The 21,548-nt window shown below is 42.9% G+C and overlaps 1 protein-coding gene across 6 annotated transcripts; it reads left to right on the top strand.

Annotated features, from left to right (window-relative positions):
- Positions 1 to 200: 200 nt before the first annotated feature.
- GJA10 (gap junction protein alpha 10) lies at positions 201 to 21,011 on the top strand. Of its 6 annotated transcripts, XM_082633623.1 has the most exons (6): positions 2,723 to 3,195; positions 6,530 to 7,985; positions 13,902 to 14,748; positions 15,171 to 15,271; positions 15,511 to 15,591; positions 19,427 to 19,649. In XM_082633623.1, the coding sequence occupies exons 2-3, from the start codon at positions 6,546 to 6,548 to the stop codon at positions 13,938 to 13,940; spliced, it is 1,479 nt and encodes a 492-aa protein (XP_082489749.1). In that variant the 5' UTR covers positions 2,723 to 3,195; positions 6,530 to 6,545; the 3' UTR covers positions 13,941 to 14,748; positions 15,171 to 15,271; positions 15,511 to 15,591; positions 19,427 to 19,649. The 6 variants fall into 6 exon arrangements, with proteins under 6 accessions (XP_082489750.1, XP_082489748.1, XP_082489749.1 ...); XM_082633624.1 differs by lacking the exon at positions 2,723 to 3,195 and adding an exon at positions 201 to 260 and having other exon boundaries at positions 13,902 to 15,271; XM_082633622.1 differs by lacking the exon at positions 2,723 to 3,195 and adding an exon at positions 832 to 1,147 and having other exon boundaries at positions 13,902 to 15,271.
- Positions 21,012 to 21,548: the final 537 nt, after the last annotated feature.

The raw sequence follows: 21,548 nt of genomic DNA, 5'->3' as shown, positions 1-21,548 counted from the left end.
AGATAATAAGTGAAACAAAAAAAATGGTTAAACTCCCAGAGGACATGGGGGCTATTTTGAAGTGGTTCTTGGTTAGGGTGTGGCTGACTGAATGCATGGCTGGCTGAATGTGTTGGAGCAGATTAATTGGAGAAAACCAGTTGCCTTTGCCTGCTTTTTCACAGCAGGTAATGGTACAGTGAACAGTGCTGCAGCTGTCCTCACAGACAAAATCAGGGCAGCACAAAAACTCCTTTGGGGTGAAGATCTGGGAAAAACAGGTAAGGATCAACTAGCTATGCATTATTTATTCATCCCTCCCCCCTTCAGACTGGTGGTACTGATGGGTTACAATCTAGGCTTTGGACTCTATGAAGTGACTTGAGGAAATTGCCATTTCTCCCACAGTGTCCAGTATCTGCAGGAGAAGCTGTGACCTGAAGGATTACTTGGTAGATAACAAACTGAAATAATGAACCGCGGTTTTGTAGTGCTGGGGCTGCCTAGAGGGCTGGCCCTCAGCCCTTCCCCAGTGCATTCTATCACTCAGAACCCTTACCACCAGGTGAATGAGTTCATGAGCCAAAGTAAAGTAGCAACTAAGAGATACCACTGGTTTAAAAGAAAATAAACAGGATTACATAAGACCATAACAATCGAAGATAAAGCCAATAAACGCTAAAAGGAAAAAGAAGATTTTGGCAGTGTGGTACAAGAATCAGAACTAACCACGTAGAAATATTAAAAATATAATATTTAAAATAAATGTAATAAAATGGAATGAAAATAGAGTGGCTACAGCTGATGCATGAATTAGTGAGTTGAAAAGTTGGATTGAGAAACTCTTCCAGAAGGCAGCAAAAAAAGGATAAATAGAAAATAAATGCAGATGGAAGTGGGATGAAGGACAGAAATAGATGTGCCACCATTCAAGTAACAAATGAGGTCAGAAGAAGAAAAAATTTGAAGATTGAGAGGGCCATAGAGTGCCAAACAAGAAAGAAGACAGTACCCACATCTAGACACATACTGAAATTAGGAGTATCTAGGATAATGAGAAAAATCTAAAGGCTTTTAAACAGTCAATCCTTGTATAAAGGAACAAGAATCATATTGACCTTTCTCTTCAGAAGAGCAATGCTGGCTGTGAGGAAACAGTATTTTTAAGGTACTGGACCTAAAATTTTATATCCATTTAAATTGTTATTCAGATGTGAGGGTTTAATAAAAAACATTAATATTCATCACTCAAAGATCCGCACTGTAAACATTTTTGGAGAGAATACTCAACAAAAAACAAGTGCAGGAAATATTTCAAGAACTAGGGGTGAGTGATCAGATACCTTGGTAAAGTGTGTACAGGCTGACCTCAGCCATACTGCAGGTTTGGTTCCAGACCACTGCAATAAGGCAAATATTGCAATAAAGCAAGTCACGAAGTTTTTGGTTTCCGCTTCTGCCCATAGGAGTTTATAACACTTGGTGTGAACAAGGTGGCATGGTGAATACGGGCACCATTGACTAGCCTAAAGGCAGTGGCTAGTGAAGCTCTCACCCTGTGTGCATCTTTCTCTATCCTGAGACATTTATTCTCTCTAGGCTTTCTGTTCCCTTCTGTTTCTCTGAGTGTGTTTTGGGTCTCCTAGTGACTCCATAGATTCAGCATAACTTTCGGTGAGAGTAAAAGTAGGAACTTAAAAAAAAAAACTTGTCTATGGAAGTGGTTCTCAGCCTTGAGTGTGCTGAGTTTTGCTCAGCCTTCGGGCCGGTTGGAATGAGGCAGTGGGTGTCTTTCCCACAGCTGTGTAGTGCTAATATTTCTTACCTCATTAATAACTTCCAATTATTACTGTGAGGTTATGGAGAGTTGCCCACTGTGTGCCTCTGTCTTAAAGATATTCACCTACTTGCTAAAAGTCTTCAAGAGTGAAGTGGTAAGATCGATTCACCTGCTGAAGACTTTAAAAAATCAGATATATGGTTCCATTTATTATTTATTTTCTAGTTTACACATTTATTTTCTTGAATAGGTAATACATTCACTGTTCAGTGAACCATATAAAAGTATCCATGTCACCTCTTCTCCAGTCACTGGGTTACCTTTCCTTGAGTCAACTAATATTAGGGGTTATTCTACGTACGCTTCTGAGTTGTTCTTTGCATAAATGTATGATTTTAATGTTTTGGCTCTGGTAAAATGCATTAAAGGTATTAATTACTTTGCAGCTGACTTTTAGGATTAAGTGTCAAGGGCTTTCTTGGACAATGTACCCAATACTACACAGATACACATATTAATACATCGTGTGTTTTCACCTCTACTTAATTCTGACAGTTTGTATTTGAGGCTAGTGTGCTGGGGTAGTGGAAATTTAACCTCTTTACCTGTCTACCTTTCATTATCATCCATTTCTTAAAATTAAATATATGAAAATAGAATAGGCAGATGATACTTATGAAGTGTCAGTAACTTTATGCACTTTCTATATTTTATATGGAAAAGAGCAGGTTTAGAAATGTGCCTCGGAGCTGTGTTCTAGGGACACCCTTGCTGTCAACTCCTCTAAGGTGGCAGTTAGATAGTGTACTTGAGATGTGACTAATGTAAGATGCTACAAGGCTGGGAGTTAGGAGATCTGGTCTCTGTCTGCATTGGGCAAATCATTTGACCTCTCTGAATTAAAACACTTTACAAAAATTTGATCTAGGTTTCTAAGGTTCTCACATTCTCTACTGGAAAAGAAAATTTTCCTGAGCTGCCTGTTTCAGCCTAATAGAATATTGCTAGAACACATAACCTACAGACAGGCACAGCCCCCTCTTGGTGGTCTGAAAATGCTTAATTTCTTTTTGAGCTATTTCTCCTTTCAGCCTGGCATGATTTGCAAGAGCACTTTGGGTTTGACTGTCACTCTGTTATTATTTGTTCCCATTTGGTGAGGCCAGACTCAACCCAGGCAGCTGTTGATGAAATTGGACGTGACCCATTGATCTGCGACATCAATTCCCAGAGCAATCAATTGACTGAAAGAAATGCACCCAAACTCAAATCACCATTATCATCCACAAACGAAAAAGGAAAATTCTCATTTGTTTCACCTTTCATTTCCAAATATGATATACTAGGAGGGGCTCCAGCTTCGTGCCAATTAGAAAAAAATATGGCAAGAGAATTAAAAAGCACCAAAGGACATCTTGACCTCAGGGGAGGACTAGGTTAGACTCCATTGATCTAAATTACTGAGATTATTCTGCATTGGTCCCCACAGCCAGTGGGTCAGAGCCTTTACATCTGCAACCAGCAGTATTTCCACTAATTAGCCACACATGGTCCTCCTTGAAGGTTCTTTGAGCCCAGTCATTAATTTTTTATCCACTCCTAAGGTAAGTTGTGAATATATGGTATCTCTTGTTTATGAGAAATACAGAAATCCCTGCGGGGATACAAAGATAATAATTGAAATAAAATTCAGGAAGGGAGCACTGACTTTTTGCACAGGAGATGCTAAATTAGTATTTGATAATAAAAGAAAATTCAAGAATATTTCTTGGACCTGTAGTTATTTAATAGTAAAAAACAGTTATTTTTAGGAAACATAGGAATGCTTGTCTAAAGGATCTTGCTCTTGTATGCTAATATGCATGATTGTATTTCTGTTTCATGTATTTCTGTTTTTCAGTGTTCCTTTTCTTGCTATTTAAAAATTATAATTTCCTAGTTCTAAAGCGAGAGTGGCAAAAAGAAGCATTGAATAGTTTAGGATTTCTAAACGGAGAATAAGTTGATAAAATGAGCTAGCTTTTTCACCTTGGGTTTTTTTACAGAAAATAGAAGCTCTAGCTTTTTTTTAAGTGCTAAAGGAGTTCTTTTTTTAAATAAAGAATAATGGCCAATTTTAAAGGAATAATTATGGGAAAGGACCTAAACTCTTTAAGAGAGGATAGAGCTTAGTAAATTATTGCTTCTGTTAATGAGGCAGAGGTCCACCATTTTTAAATCTAATTTTTTATTTGCATGTGCTAGATATGACTACATTTTAAATTTTTGAATGACAATTCACAAGTATATAGAGTAAAAAAAGCCTCCTTAATACCTCTTCCAAACTCTGACAGGTACCTACTACTTTAAAATTTTTATTTAAAATATTGTTTATACATATGTATGTACATACGGCTATAAATTTACATAAATGTATATATTAGATAAAAATCAGTCATGCTTTCTTGGAAGAGTCTTTTTCCTTTTTCTTTTTTGCCTCTCCCTTTAAGCTCCCCCTTCCACCCTCATGTTCTCCTACAGACCTCCAGTAACCTGTATGAACTTCCTCGTGTGTGCCCTTCTGTATTTTTTCTCCATACTTCTATAGCCACATACACATACATTTCCTATACATATGCATACACATATATGTATATTTATAGGATTTTATTTTACTCAGTGGTCTGTGGATGAATTAATTTGGGGAGAATTGTTGTCTTTATAAATTTTGAGTTTTCTAATCCCTGAGCATGGTATATCCCACCATTAAATTTATTTATTTAAATAGCGGTATGTGTATTTAGCATTGTCAGCTATTCTCTTCTTGAAACTGTCCTGCTTTGGTTTCGGTGACATTGCCCTTAATGGTTTTCCCCCTCTTTCTCTTTGGCCATTTCTCATTTTCACCTGTAGACTTTTTTTCCCTGTGCTATTTTTCAAGGTTTTGTCATTGGCTTACTTTTTCTTCTTGTCCCTAAGTGGTCTCTACCTATTCAATGATTATTCACAAATGCTTATTTATCTCTAATTTGCAACTTTTGTTGTTGTTGCCTTCTGGACATCTCCACTTTTGCCATTCAGTTTTGTTGGGTAAAATCTGTAAGTTTTTTCCGATTATAATTTCTGGCATTAGTTGGCTTAAAAAGCCGCCTTCTACTTCAAGATTATAAAATATGTTTTTACATTTTACTTTAACACTTTTATAGTTTAGTTTTTACATTTAATACTTGTATTCCATCTGGAATTTATTTTTGTGTTTGGAGATAAATAGGGAAAATATAACAGTTCCATGTTTTTTTCTCTTGTATTTTTGAGTTGATATTCATTTGTTTTTTTTTCACTGTCCATTTTATACGTTACTGGGCATCCTTGGTGACTAAGTACTGTGAGGGCTGGACCAGGTATATCTTCATTGTTGAATTCCCTGGCATCTAGCACAATGCCTATGTGATAGTAACATTTTAGTAAACATTGTTGAATGAATGAATTGTGGTAGGAGAGAATTGTTTCATTATCTGTTTTAACTTAATAACACTTATCCTGTTTTTTTTCTATGTCTTTCATACGTGGAAGTCTTCCACATCTTAGAAGCCTTTAAGCTCTCAAATATTTTAACCTCATTGAACCTTGAAAAACGTTTGTTTTTTTCAGGGTAAACCGAGTAACCTATTCATATCAGCTATGCCTTGATTCTTTCCCAGCACCCAAGCTTGCTAGAGAAGCAGTTTATATTTACTTTTCTTGGGTTTTTTTTTGTTTGTTTTTGTTTGATTTGAATTTTACTTATTTTTTATACAGCAGGTCCTTATTTGTTACCTATTTTATACATATTAGTGTATACATGTCAATCCCAATCTCCCAGTTCATCCCACCACCACCACCACCCACCTTTCTTCTAAGTCAGCAGAGCTTCTGTGAAAACCTGCTGTTCAAGATGTGGCTTTGTAGATGTCATCACATGTCATTGCTGGTACTGTGTCTGAGCCTGCTTAATCGTTGCTGCCACCCTGTGCCAGGTCCTGAGGGTTTATTTGGCTGAGTTCTGTTGTCTTTACTTGCACTTTCAGTCTTGCGGTGGGAGCCATCGATGATACATAATGAGGATCTATTTTGTTTTTCTGTTGATGATTTTTCCAGTGATAGAGTCAAGGAACTGAGTTTTAAAAAGAAAAGACAATTCAATCCACTATTATTTATTGATACCTTAGTGTGCCAGACCAAAATGAAATAGAAAGTGTCCCTATGTGCAAAAAGAGTACCTTTTCAGGAAAGGTAACATAAGACAACTATCACAAAACTACTTTGGGGCACAGTACCAAGTGAGTGGTCTAAGCACTAGTGTTGTGTGAATTTAGGAATGGGAAAAACCACTCTGACTTGGGATGGCTGGGGAAAACTTCCTGGAGGAGTTGAGACTTATTTAAGATCATGTAGGATGTATGGTAAATACGGCTTCTCATATGTTAGAAAAATGAGCAAAATTGTGGAATGGAATGCATTGTACAAATATGATGGCCAATGAGTATACCAGAATGACAGTCAACTTTGTGTAGGAGAGAAGAGGACAGGAAGGGAATTGGGTCAGATTGGGGAGGGTCGTTAGTGTTTTTCCCAAAACATATTCCTTAGAAATACCCTGTTTCAGCAAGCACAGGCCATAAATAGTAGAGCTGGAAAATCCTTTGTAGTTTTGTGGACACGAAGAGAGGACCTGCTGTATTGAGGAGCTCGTTGTCTTTATATATTACATCCATGGATGCTATTAACCTCAGTGTTTTCTGTATATTTCAGACATTAGTCCCTTACCATGGGGGATTGGAATTTATTGGGTGGCATCCTAGAGGAAGTTCACTCCCACTCAACCATGGTGGGGAAAATCTGGCTGACCATCCTCTTCGTTTTCCGGATGCTGATACTTGGTGTAGCTGCTGAAGATGTCTGGGATGATGAACAGTCAGCATTTGCCTGCAACACCCAGCAGCCAGGTTGCAACACTGTCTGTTACGATGATGCTTTCCCTATCTCTTTGATCAGGTTCTGGGTTTTACAGATCATCTTTGTGTCTTCTCCCTCTCTGGTATATATGGGCCATGCACTTTATAGCCTCAGGGCCTTTGAAAAGGAGAGGCAGAGGAAAGAGTCACAGCTTAGAGCCCAGATGGAGAATCCAGAGCTTGAATTGGAGGAGCAGCAAAACATAGATAGAGAACTGAGGAAGTTGGAGGAGCAGAAGGAGATCCCAAAAGTCCCTCTGAAAGGATGTCTTCTGCGTACTTACGTCTTACACATCTTGACCAGATCTGTGCTGGAAGTAGGGTTCATGATAGGCCAGTATATTCTCTATGGGTTTCAAATGCATCCCCTTTACAAGTGTACTCAACCTCCTTGCCCCAATGCAGTGGATTGCTTTGTGTCCAGGCCCACAGAGAAGACCATTTTCATGCTCTTTATGCACAGCATTGCAGCCATCTCTTTGTTCCTCAACGTACTGGAAATATTTCATCTGGGGGTCAGGAAAATCATGAGGGCACTTTATGACAAATCCAGCAGTGAGGGCATTGAGGACGAAAGGGGACCTCCATTTCATCTGAAAAAATATTCCGTGGCCCAGCAGTTTATGAATTGCTCTCCCTTCCCTGAAGGAGTCTCTCTACTTCAAGCCAGCAATCAACAGCAAGTCTTCCGAGTCAACGTGCCGAATTCTAAAACCATGTGGCAAATCCCACAGCCCGGGCAACTTGAGGTAGACCCTTGCTGTAGTAAGAAAGACTGGGCTGAGGGGGATCAGCACAGAGGACAGCTCCATGTCCACAGCCCGTGTCCCTGGGACGATGGTGCTAGAATTCAGCACTCGGGACAGCAACCAGACCGTTCTTCCTTTGGCTTGCAGACTACAACGCCCCAGTCCTGGCTGGGTACAATGATGGCTCCTAGACATTGTCCATCACGTACAACAGGACCCTGGGAGCAATCCCAGGACCTGCAACCCTCAGGGGAGCCTCTCACAGATCTACACAGTCACTGCAGACACAGTGATGGCAGCATGAGAGAGAGCAGAGTCCAGACAGACAGATCTTGCACGGGCAGTCGCAAGGCCAGCTTTCCGTCCAGATTGCTGTCTGAAATGGGACAGCTGTACAGTGACTCAATAAGCTCCAGTTCTCAAAATAGCTCTTGCCTGGGCTTTCCGCACCGGGAAAACAGCCCCTCACTTCTGCCTTCAGCCACTGGGCACAGAACATCAATGGTAAGTAAAGACAGACAGCCTGACTGATCATGGAATTTCACAAGAGGTGTTCCACTTTGGTTCCTTCTTAGCCTTCTGTTTCCTCCTCCTTTGTGTATATATGTGTGTGTTGAGAGAGAGGGAAACGAGGAGAGAGAGGTTAATTTATGGAGAGTTAAATTCATTCATTTAACACATTCAGTTGAATTTAATTCGTAAAATAAACTTATTGAAAACTTTATATCAATTAGTCTTATAAGTGCTGGGTATATAAATGAATAAAATATCATGTGTACCATCAAAGGGCTCAGAGTCTGGATGGGAAATTAGGTAAACGTATAAATGATCAAGTGTAAGGTGCCATGTTAGAGGGAGTGGTGGCCAAAGGAGGGAGAAGTCAATTCTTTCTGGATGGGTCAGGGAAAGCTTTATAGTTGAAGCTCCTTTTGAACTGAGTCTTGAAAGATGTGGTGAGTTTCTCCAGACCTGGGAGGACTGGGGTGCATAGAAGGAGGCTGTCCCAGTACAAGGAGAACACAGACAAAGGCTGAGAGGTGTGACATAGCAGGGCTCTCTGGGGAGCCACGTGTGTCTGGAGCACAGAGTAGTAGGAGGGCTTCAGAGAGAGGGAAAGCTGGAGAAGCGGGCATATGGAGGCCTTGCAGGGAGGCAGTGGAGAACCCATAGAGGATGTGCAGCAGAGGAGTGACTGGATCAGAGTGGCACTTTAGACAGCTCTTTGTATCAGAGTGTGGAAAATGGATCAGAGGAGGGATCATTTGTAACCTTGAGTTGCCCTTGTCTCACTGAGGAAGGAGGGTGTGCTCCATTGTTTTAACAGCTCTGGCATTTAAAAGTCACATACAAATATTTGTTGATATATTTCACAAAGACGACGATCAATATTGTATTGATAATTCTGTCCTCTGAAAAGCCACTGTGGAATAAACATTCCCTGGCCATTGTAAGACATAATGGATATTTACTGTGGATTCTTCTTAATTCTGAAAAAAAAAAAAGAGAGAGAGAGAATGACATATGTTTTACGTACTGCTCCTAACAACTTTTTTCCATTAAAAAGAAAAATCCCCCAAGTTAATAGGGGAACTTCCCAGTTGAGTTCACTTGGTTGAACTCACAACCTTGCTTTTCCCTTTGCTTCATTCTTTGTGTTAATAATGATTGAACCCTTCTACCCTAGATTCATATCTCCCATGAGATATTTTGTTACTGCGCTAACGCCATACCTTGAGGAGGAATCATCATACCTAGATTTTTCCTAAAATGCTTTTTTTCAAACTTATACTCATTTCTTGTCAGTGACCAGCTGTCTTCTCAGGAGATTACGTGTAGGATTACTGTATGGCTGCTTGGAACCCTATGCCAAACTATAGCAGGGTTCTCAACTCTAGCTTGAGTTAGAGTCATCTGGAGCTTTAAAAAAATCTCCATGCCCAGGACCCATCCACTTCCAATCAAACTAGAATCTCTGGAGATAGGATGGAGGATTGGTATTTTTAAAATTCCCATGGTGATTGTAATGTACAGCCAGGGTTGAGATCCACTATTTTATTTTATTTTTTTATTTTTTAATTTTTTTACTTTTTGGACATGTCCTGCATCTTGCAGAATCATAGTTCCCTGACCAGAGATTGAACCTGGGCCACAGCAGTGAAAGTGCCAAGTCCTAACCACTGGACCACCAGGGAACTCCTGAGATCCACCATTTTAGAGTAACCTTGCTAGTGGCCTCTGCTTCTTATCTGCATTTGTGAAGTCAGCATGACAATTTTCATCATTTTCTCTCTCCTGTACCTCACTCCATGTGAGAGGAGCCTTTGTATTAACAGAAAACTGAGGAAGAAAAAGCAGTGTTTAGTTGAAGCAGATTTTCTTAATCTCAGATTATCTTTTGGGAGAGACCAGCCTTGCTGAGGAGAGAAAAGATGACGAAGGTGACAGGCCCTCTTTCTTTTTTCATCTTCCTCTTTCTTCCCTGTTTATGTTTCTAGGAATTATAAATAATGCCTTTGGCCACAGAGATTTCCTACTTATGGTCACTTTCCCCCAAGCCTCTTAGGGGGTTGACAGGCCACTTCACTCCCCAAATGGTGGAAGTCTTGGGGATTGAGGCCACAGCCGTCAGCTCCAGAGCACTGTAGCTGACACATCGTACTTACTGCAAACAGAGGGATCTTTCATTGGAAACTAGTGCAGCAGGCAAAGGATTGTTAGCATCCACTTTCAATATAAGAACTGTAAACAGCTTCTTACACTGTATCAGGTCCCAGAGGGCCAAATTTTTAGGGCTCAATCAGATGTATTCTGATGGCAGCAGTTGGTGTTTCAGAATGAAACGACTTCTGGTAGGTACCACAGTTGCTTTGCCACTTGTTCCCCTTAGAGAGAACTGTCCTGCAAAAGAAATCCACACGATTATAGGTCAGAAAAACCACCTGGAAGAGCCGTGATTTATACTCCAAGACATTTCCCTTGCCATCACCCAAACACCGCAATTTTTTCAAGTCTAAGCTTGTTGATTACTAAATAAGTTTCTGTCAAGGTTGGTCCTTTGTGGAAAGGCTTAATTGGGCATGGAGAGCAGACTTTTAGTCTGGCCGAGTGAGCGTGGGGAAGAATGCTGGTTGAGTTTTAGGAACCCATGCTACCCTCTGTGATGAAGACTTTCCTCCTCGTTGAATGCCTTCACCTGTCAGAGATGCTGTGGAGTAGTAATCCTCATGCCCAATTCTACTTTAAATCACCAGGGAAGCTTTGAAAAATGCCCCAATAAGAATCTCTGCAGATAGAGCCTGAGCACCAATACTATTTTTTAAATTTATTTATTATTTTTGGCTGCGTTGGGTCTTTGTTGCTGCGCACAGGCTTTCTCTCTAGTTGCGGCAAGCGGGGGCTACTCTTCGTTGTGGTGTGAGGGCTTCTCATTGCGATGGCTTCTCTTGTTGCAGAGCACGGGCTCTAGAGCATGAGGGCTTCAGTAGATGCGGTGCGTGGGCTCAGTGGTCGTGGCTTGCGGGCTCTAGAGTGCAGGCTCAGTAGTTGTGGCACACGGGCTTCGTTGCTCTGCAGCCTGTGGGATCTTCCTGGACCAGGGCTCGAAGCCGTGTCCCCTGCACTGACAGGCAGATTCTTAACCACTGCACCACCAGGGAAGCCCCCAATACTATTTTTTAAAACTCCCAGGTGATTCCAGTGTGCAACCAGAGCTCAGAACCACCACTGTAGAGGAGGAAGCTTTTGGCATTAGGAAGAAGGTTGCCCTGCGACTTCTTCCAATCTCTTGTGACATTAAAGTGCTAACAAAGAGTGTTCTCCTGTAGCTCCACAGAGCTGAGGACCTTTGCACTTACTGGTCCCTCTGCCTGTGGTGCCCCACCCACCCCAGGACCTTGGCATGGCTGATGGTGCCAGCTGTGCCAAGGTCCTGGGGAGCACTCTTGGGCCATGATCATGGAGGGGAGAGCTAGGAACAAGGTTGGAATGAATGGGCAAGGGCTGATCTGTCAGGCGTTATAGGCCATGGAAAGGAATTTGAGGTGGATGGTGCAGGAGTGGTGTTGGTCTGCTACGTATATTTTTAAAATCACTGTTTCTGACGAGTCTCTTGTAGAGATGCCATGGTCTGAATGTTTGTCCCCCCCAGATTCATATGTGAAACCTTAATCCCCAGTGTGATGGTATTTGGAAGTGGGGCCTTTTGGAGGTGATTAGGTCATGAGGGTGGAGCCCTTATGAATGGGATTAGTGCCCTTATAAAAGGGGCATCAGAGAGCTCCTTTTCGCATCCATCATGTGAGGACACAGTGAAAAGATGACTGTCTGTGAACCAGGAACTGAGCTCTCACCAGACACTGAATTTGCCAGTGCATTTGTCTTGGAATTCCCAGCCTCCAGAAATATGAGCAATAAATTTCTGTTCTTTATAATCCACCCAGTCTATGGTATTTTTTTATAATAGCCCGAATAGACCAAGACAATGGGTAAGAATGCAGTCAGGGAGACCAGCTAGGAAGCTTGCACAGTGTCCAGGTGAGAGGGGAGTGTGGCTCAGACCAGGGGTACCACTATTAATCGTTTGAAAGAAGAGTCTTTTTCTTATTTCTTGTTTTTCAAATTAAAGTCGTACATGCTCATTGAAAGACATTCAAGCAGTGTAAAAGAACATAAGAGTAAAATGTGAACCTGACCATGTGAGGGTTCATCTCTCACTCTCACCTGGACTCAATTCCCACTTCCCTCACCAAAGACAATCACTGTGAACAGAATGGGGTGTGTTCCCCTACCTTCCTCACTGCATTCACAATCTGTCTTTGAGGACAAATATATGTCCACACATATTTTTTATTTTTTTCAAAAATATAAATGTGATCCTGCTGTAGAGATGTCTCTGCAATTTGCTTTCACTTAATTAATGATATGTCTCAGGGACTCTCCATATCAGCACCCATGGAGATGCCTCGGTTTTATATGCCTCATGCTTTTCCATGAAATTGATGAACCATAAGATACTTGATGGCCATTTAGCCGTTCTAAGTTTTTTCTACTGCAGACAACGTTGCAGTGAATGTTTCATACATATATCTTTGATAGGTACCTAGAAGTGGAATTACTGGTTTTAATGGGCACGCAGATTGTACATTTTGATAGCTGCTGCCAATTTTTGCTCAGGAAGGGCTATACCAATTGATCCTCTTTACCAGTGCATTAGCACTCTTTCCCCACGCTTGCCAATATCAGACGTTGTCTCCCCCCACCTCCAATTTGACAAACTAGAAATGTTTCGTAACATTTCCAAACATTTCTAAAATGTTTGTCTTAATTTACATTTCCATGATTACTAGTAAGGTTGTTCATATGTTTATTAGCCATCTGTATTTCTACCATGAATTATCCTTGTCTGTTTTTCTGTTATTTGTTTTTCTTCTGATTTCTAGGAACTCTTTTATGATATTGTATTAACTCCTTGTCTATATATGTATTGAAAGATATTCTCTCAGTCTGTTTATTTCTTATCCCTGTGTATGGTGTCTTTAAAATTTTAATATTATATTAAATCTAAAATCTCTGTGACTTCTAGGTTCTTTGCCTCAGTTGGGAAGGTTTTTTTGACTCAACATTATTAACAGGGGTTATGAGATGGGTGTTTGAAGAGTTGATTGTTATAATTTATTGAACTTTTTGGCAGAGGAGCTTTACATAATATATCAATTACCGAAGAGGAGGAAAGACTCCCACTTTACTGAGTCCCTGATTGTGGTCTGGACACTGCCATGGGCTTCTTCACTGTGACTCTGTGATTATTCCCATTTAAGGATAAGGAAATAGATGACTTGTCCAAAGTCATGCAATTAGGATGTGGTAAAGCACAGTCTTTGGGACATAGCAGGGACATGAATTAATATTTACTGAGTGAGTGAATGGGCTGGAATTTTATCCCAAGCTTGTCTGACTCAAGTCCTTCTCCCATATCCCATTGCTGCTTCCTGCTCTCCCGGCACAAGGCAACCTAAGTGTAGCATATTTTTAAGAGAGATTATTACAAAATGGAACATCCACATTTGGATCAGTTTTCCCATTCTACATTACTGCAAAGTCAAAAATTCTGGTTAATTGTGGAGGGGACAAAGATGGAGCTTTGGAAAAGGTTGGCCTTTTAGTATTAGACCTGGATTTTGGACAAAACAACAACTGGATGATGAGGAGGAGATGGCAGGTGGGATTCAGATCTTCTGCCGCAGTGCTGTTGGGGAACAGAACCTCTTACATGCACGTTCATCTCTGGGGCGATGTGGGGGGATTGTCTTCTGTAGGAGGTTTTTGTTTGGATTTGGGATATTTGTGACACACGAAGAGTCTCAAGTGGGTAGGCAGGACTGGCTTTTACAAGCCCTTTGAGTCTATTTTGTTTTGTTTCAGAACATGCTTCTAGAACTTTCATCCATTATGAAAAAATAATGCATCCTGGGACCAGAAAAAACAGACTCAGGAGCAGCTGGCATCTGCGAGATGAACGTTGTATGTTTGTCAGCTCAAACTGCAGGAGGAACTCTGAGAACCCTCCCCTCCAGAACCATGAATCAGGCAATGGCTGTGTATCGGGGGCTCCCAGCTGGGCTCCCTGACCGCTGGGGTCAGCCTCTCACTGCTCCGCTTGGCCGTGCTGCCTGAGGCCGGTCCAGTGCTCTCCATACACCAGGCAGGCACTCTACCCCATCAGAGAAAATCTAGGGGCAAGAGCCGCCACCCGAGGGAAGGAGGAGTGGGATGTGCTACCATCCCTGCCAGTAGCCAGCTCTGCCGCAGCAGCAGTTTGGACCCTTGAACGTGGTTCCAGAGCAGGCTGGGAGCTCTGCCTGCAGCCTGGGCTCAACACGCTTCCTGTCTGTACACCAGAGGCTGGAGGGAAGCTTTTTGTTTTCTTCCTCTCATCAGCTCATTTCTTGGGGATGAAGCAGCTGGATGTTCGTCCCTAGATGCCATTACATAAAATATTGATTACAGCCCCGGCAAACACTCGCATCGCATGACTTTATCCTTCTGCCGGGATCGTCGTCAGTAGTGATGCCATGACTGTGGGCCAGCAGGTGCTGGGGAATCTCATTCCCAACTTCCAGGGGAGTGACTGAAGCCGGCACCACTTCCTCACCCTCCCCACCCTCCCAGTGGTCCCGAGCCATCCAGGAGGGGTGCATCAAAAAAGCACTGAACACTTCTTATAGAGCACAGAGGCATGGATGGCTGTGTGATGTCCACTATTCAATCGGTGAGGCTGGTTGGCTGGTCATTACGGTCTGAGTTCTGAGAATCACAAAGGTGGACTCAATTCCCATGGAAGGAGCCACTTAGCCCTGTCCTCTGTCCCGTGGCCACACTCTCCTATCCCTGGCCACACACCTTGTAACAAAGACTTCAAGTTATTGGGAGAATCACTTTGTTCCAAAGACACAAAGGTCTGCATTATCTATATCCTGCTGAGATAAAATCCATACTCCTTAGCCTGGCACATAAAGACTTCATGGGCTGACTCCTGCCTCATATTCATTCCCTACCTCCTGTGCCCTAACCTGGCTGCGCTATGAGTAAAGCAGATTGCCTTCCCATTGTGGGTGACCAGCAGCCAATCTGTTGAGGGCCTGCATAGTATAAAAAGGTAGAAAAAGAGTGAATTTGCTTTCTCTATTTCAGCTGGAACATCAGTCTTCTCCCTTGGACTCGGACTTATATCATTGGCTCTATAGTTCTCAGAACTATGCCACCGGCTTTCCTGGGCCTCCAGCTTGCAAAAGGTAGATTGTGGAATTTCTTAGCCTCCATAATTGTGTGGGCCAATACGAACAAATCAACCAATCAACCTGTATCTATATCTGTATCTGTCTCTCTATAAAATCTCCTATTGGTTCCATCTCTCTGGAGAACCCTAATACCCTGGGTAACTGCCCAGGATTTTGCAGAACAGAGCCCAGTGCTGGTCTGTGCTTCTAGCCCGAATGAATGGCTCCTGAGTCTTCTCTGTTCCAATTTGCAGAGGAGGAAGTGAGGTGTGGAGATGTGAAGAGGAGTGTGATCTTTTCCACAATGAACTGGTAGAAGAGCCTGTGAAAACCAGGTGGGTGAAAACGATGCTGGGGCCAAGCCCAGATGGGTGCCATTTTAAGGGGCATGCCATATTCCAGGTGCTTAGGCCACATGATCTGTACCACGTGCAACTGTGTAAAGTTGTTGTTTGTCCTCCTTTGATAGATCAGAGAAGGCTCAGAGAGATCAAGTGACTTGCCCCACAGCTAAATTCCAACTGAAGTGCCTGTTTTGCAGCTGGAACTCAAACCCAGCTCTAGTTGCTCTGAGGCCCATGCTCCTCCCAGGAAGCCCTGCCCTCTCTCTTGTCTGTGACCATCAGTAGCCCCCTGCACAGTGATTTGTTTGTACATCTGTCTACCCGACTAGCCTGTGAAAGCTTTCAGGATAAGGCTGTGCCTTTGAAATCTTGGATGCCCAGTATGTAGCCCAGTGTTGGTTGAGTGCATGCATGTTTATGTATAGATGCCAAAGGCCAGATGTTACCCATCACTTGCAACCCTCCAGTCTGATCCTTATTCCCTGGTGTCTTGTCCTGCCTTGTCCGCAGGTTTATTATGAGAGACTCTTTCAAGAGCCTCTATGGCAGCGTTCCCCACCTCCCCCATAGCTTTTCTTGTAATTTAAATTTCCTTCACTCTCAAAAGCCTTTATAGGGTCATCAACTGTACAGCACAAATAGAGGTTAAAAAAAGAAGTTAAAAGGATGCAGTGTAAAATGTAATGCTTCTAGTAAATGTTGCTGTGTCTCTGAAGGTTTCCGTCCATTGCTTTAGGATGAGGGTCACTGCCTCGGGTACATTTGTCTTCAAGGAGAGGGAGTGAAAACTAGCCACGGAGAACCAGTCATGCCTCTTTCTGGTTGACAGAGTAGCCAGTAGGAAGTAGATGTTGGTATCTGTAGGAGCCAGGGGTGGGTGTAGGGACAGAAGGGATCATGCTCTTGAGTCAAATGAAAGGAAATTTCATAAGGTGATGTGGGATGCGCGGCTTTCTCCACATCTCTGGACCTGGATTCTCTGATACCAGGAAGTACCGTATTCATTTATGCCAGGAAGGCAGAGGTGCTCAGTGGGGAGAATTGGAAGCCCATCCCACTCTGGGCACCATCAGAAGCTGGCGTTAGACGTGGAGTATGGTCCTGCCGATGCCTCCTGAGGAGGCGAGGGTGATGAGTTGGAGAAGAGTGGAAAGTTCTAGAACTATTTCAAAGAAGAGCTCAAATTTTTTTCCATACAGCATACAACAGACCTGCTGGCAGGGAGTAGGCAGGCTGAGATTCCTCACTGTGCTCTGGAAGTAGATACAAGTCACACCTAAGGTGCACATTCAAAGTAGGAAAGAGAATGGCTGCCACCCATTTGGGGCTGGGTGGTGTTTGAATGCTTCCCTTCTGCAGGATATAAGGGCCTTGTTCTGTATCAAACCACAATTGTCATTCCTGCCACAAGCACTAAATGTTGGGGTCGAAGGTGCATATGACCATCAGTTCTAAATGACCAGGTTTTCCTACAGAAAACTTTGGGACTATGACATACCGTTTTCCTAGAATGGATTGAAAAACTTCATGTCTTCAGGCAAAGGACTCTATTTTACCTCTGACACCTCAGATGTTTCACAACAGTGCACGTTTGCTAATCCCGTTATATGGTCCCTGAAGCCCTCGCCTCAGTGGGGAGCCCATGGAGGGAGTGGAGTTCAGCAACTGGTAATTTCAGTTTTCCCACCTGGTAGGTGGGGTAAGGCCATGCACTTCTGGAAGCTCAGATCCCGGCAGCACTGCATTCTCCTGCCATCACGTGAATCCAGCCTCGCTGCCAGCTTGGCCAGACCCCTTATGAGCCCCGCGTACTCAAGTTGTCTGGCCTGCCCACCATCCAATATCTTGTTTTCCCTTTACATCAAAATCCAAGACTCAAATGATCAAATATTCTTTTCTGGCTTAGATGTATGTACACCCTAATCACAATTCTAAAATCCTTGCCCTGCAATTCACTGTATCTTGGCATTGGTTTTTCCTCTTCCCCATTTACTTTCATTACCTTTTTATTTTCAGTTAAGCCTATTATTTTCAGATAATTGTAGATTCACACGCCCTTAAGAAACAATATTCTTCCCCCAATGGTGACGTTTTGCATAGCTATAACACAATATCAAAACCAGGAAACTGGGCTTAATGCCTTTTGTTTACTCTCATAGGCACTAGGGATTTTTGTGGGGTGTTTTTGGCCGTGCCGTGTGGCATGTGGGGTCTTAGTTCGCCAACCAGGGATCGAACCCATGCCCCTTGCACTAGGAGCGTGGAGTCTTAACCACTGGACCACCAGGGATGTCCCGGCACTAGGGATTTTTAAAATTGGGAGTTAAGGAATCGAATTCGTTATCACATTTTTAAGATTTCTAATCAGATTAATCAGGTAGCAGATAAGGGTCCAAACAAGAGGAAGAGACGTGGCTTCTCTGGGAGGAAAGGGTTCCTAAGGGCTCCAGCTCTGTAATCTCTAACATAGGGATCAGAGAAAATCAGTTTACAATGTGTAATGATATGTCTTTATTTCATCAACAGAAATGGTGTCTAGACAAAATTCAGTTAACACTAGCAATTCAATTGAGTGAGTTTTTTTTTTTTTTGCACAATAGTATATTTACAATGAGTAAATGAAGTTTCAATTCATTAGTTCATAGCAATGCTTTTTTTTTCCCCAAAAAGGTAAAAATTCTTAGTTACAGAGAATAAGCATCAACAGCCATTTCATTTTTTTACAATTAAAAACCACAAGAAAAACCACAATCACTTAGAAAATAAAGACAAGCCTAAGAACTAGTACAATAAAATGATGCATTGAATTAAGTTAATCGCATAGAATCTGTGTAAAAAGTATGTAGAAAAACACCTGATGTAACCTGTTACAGTCGTTGACCAGTTATGAGAGGTACAGAGGGTTATACAGGTAGATATGTGTGAAAACTGTCCGTATTGTTTGACCTGGGGAGGAAGAGGAGAGGGGCTGCAGCCCCTTGCATACACTGAGAAGACCCTGTTTTGAATATGGCCTCTGGAGTTTGTAAGGCATAGATTAGAGGTGCACTTGCATCAGACTGGTTCTGGAACAAATTCTCACGGGCCCTTCAGGCCTCACAAGCAAAGGTGGTGTTTGCCTTGAATGGCTCACCGTGTCTAACCAGCGCCCGAAGCTCCTGCACGCCTGTGGAAGCTTCCCGATCACTCACTAGAAGTAGCAGGTCTTTTACCTCGGCGCATGAACGGGCATCCCAGCATTTACACGTGCGAAATGCATTGTTAGGACTCATGTGGTCACCCCTGTGTCTCCAGACATGTTTTGGTAGAAGACTTAGCATCAAACTGTAGGAAGAACCCTTTTTGTCCAAGTCCCTTCACTCTTTCCTGTCCCCACGGGAACGTTTGGCACCGCAGGGGCGTCTACCTGAAATGAAGGCTCTGGGTGCACTTCTGTGGCTAAGGAGGCCACTGTGTTATCTGAGGTCAGTCCACTGGAATGGAAAGGAAAGTCAGAGCTGTTTGTCCATTGCTTGAGAGTGCAATGCACACACCACGTCACCACAGGCAATCAAAGCTATGAAAGTGGGCCTCTGCAACCAAGTGGGTTTTCTTCACAAAATGGCAGCATCCTTTTCATATTACAATGAAAATGCACTGATATCCATGTGATATAAATATTATCTCCCAGGGTGGAGTGTAGGAAAATACTATACACTTTTCTTTGCAAGAAATGTTTTTGCACCGTCGGTTGAATAATTTATCTTCCATCTGCCACAATAGGTCTTTTCTATGTACAAAGACTATTTGCACGCAGTTTTGTGTACAAATATATTCTATTCTACAGCATCCGTCTTTGATGCCGGGGTCAGGAGATGGCTCGGGCTGTATTCGGCACACACAGCTTGAACACAATGCCCCCGTGCACACAGACTGCCCGCACGAATGCCAGCTCCACACAGGCGTTGATCTGAGGACTGACTCGCCAGGAACTGAACCTACAGCAAGATCCTCAACTTGGGGACGAAAGACCAACTCATGGTCCAGTGAGCAGCTTTATTCTTTTTTTTTTTTAATCTTTTGGCTGCGCTGTGTGGCATGTGGGACCTTAGTTCCCTGACCAGAGATTGAACCCGTGCCCCCTGCATTGACAGTGCAGAGTCTTAACCACTGGACTGCCAGGGAAGTCCCAGCTTTATTAAAAAAAAAAAAAAAAAAAGAAGTATGTTTCTTTGCCTATTCAGTGATTTGAGGACAAACCTTGATTCTGGCTGCCTTGTTGATCGGCAACTCCTCCAACCATTGCTAAGCACTAGTGGCACAGTCTGAAGTCATGTATGAAGCGGCTCCTAGTTGAAACGGGGTATAATGTATAGAACTAGGTAGCTGATAGCATTCCGAAAGAGCTTTGCAGGCTTTTACACATTTTGGGAGGATTATGCGCAACATAGCATGTGGATCAGCTCGAAGGGGCAGGATTCAGTGGTTTCTTAAAAGGCGACTCATTTTCACACCTTTGTTTCTTCTTCTTTAATGGCAATCATAAAGCATTAAAAGAGGAAGTGTAGGTTTAGACCTCTTGATGGTAACACTGGACTTCACAGTGTGCCCACCTGGCTTTTAGCAGTCCCCTCATACAAGTCCTGTTGCTGGTTCCTGCCTTCCTTTTCAAGGAGAAGTGGCAGTTGACATACTAATCACCAGCCTTTTTTTTTTCTTTTTTTTTACTTCCTTGGGAAAGCAACACAAGGATTAAATCCAAAATCATAGTGCATCTTAAAAGCAGCATACCTTTAGAAAGACAGTTAATAAATTACTTGTACACTATACAAAATAACATTTCCTAGTGCAGCATCACCTCTGACGCCTGAGTCATTGTTAGGGAACCCAGAAGAGAAGGAGCAGGTGGGCTAGTGACTTTGCCAGCTTTTTTGTTCGTTTTTGCAACAGTTTTGTTCCAGAATCAGTATGTCATGAAGTTCTTTTATTCAAGGCACCCCCAGGTAACGAAGAGAAACAGACACATACGGCAAAGCATGCACCTGCCCAAGCCTGACCAACCTGAACGAAGTGAGGTTGTCCGGAGACACAAGTAAAACAAAGGCAGATCCGAGGGGAGGACTAGTTTCAGGCGGATGGTAACTAGCCACAGGGCCACCTCCACTGTCCCCGTTCCAACAGCCCATGCCTGACCCAGCCACCTGGAGACACAACTCGCCTGTCGCAGGGACCCTCCTGAACATTCCGTAACTGGAAGAGTCCTTTATATCTGTAAGGATGGACCCTTAAAGACACCACTAAATGCCACCATGCCGTGCAGATGCTATTCCTTGCTGTTAACTTGCTTTTCTCTTTCAGAAAAGACACGAGTTGCACTAAGGGATCCCAGGTAAAGGAGACAGGCTGGTTTTTTAAATTCCACTTGAGGCAACTTGGACTCCGGTCCCCAGCTAGTCCTCCCTTTGAATCAACCTGGAAATAATCTTGACAAGCACATGGTTCAGAGCCGTAAGAGACACAGAGGCATCACGTCAACAATTGCACAAAGCCAATTGCTTGTTCCTGGCGGACAGTGAACCAAATCCCAACAACTTGTTCACATCTCTAAGAAATCGAAAGACAGTTTCTCCAGCAGTGTTTTTAACCAGTTCCCATGGCCAGGGTGGCAGGGGTGTGACCGGGGCAGAGGAAGAAACGCGAGGCAGGGGCTGGTAGGAGGAGGCTGTGGGCTGAGTTAGCAGAGAGGGGAATAGAGGCCACCCCTCCACCCCCCAGCAAGAGGCCTGCCGCGCAGGACAACAGAACGGGAACAGCACGAATGGGATCGAAATTACCAGATGCACACGTGTTGGTACCAGGGTCAGTCACGCCAACGAGCTGGTTTGGACCTTGTTACGATATGAGCAGAAAACATTCCTTTTTCCAAAGAGGAGGAGGTCACTTAAAAGAGGCAACAAGAGAGTTACAAA

The sequence above is a fragment of the Mesoplodon mirus genome (genome assembly GCF_964341445.2).
Source record: "Mesoplodon mirus genome assembly, chromosome: 10".
In the NCBI taxonomy this organism is placed as follows: Eukaryota; Metazoa; Chordata; class Mammalia; order Artiodactyla; family Ziphiidae; genus Mesoplodon; species Mesoplodon mirus.
This window is presented reverse-complemented; position numbering and strand designations above follow the sequence as displayed.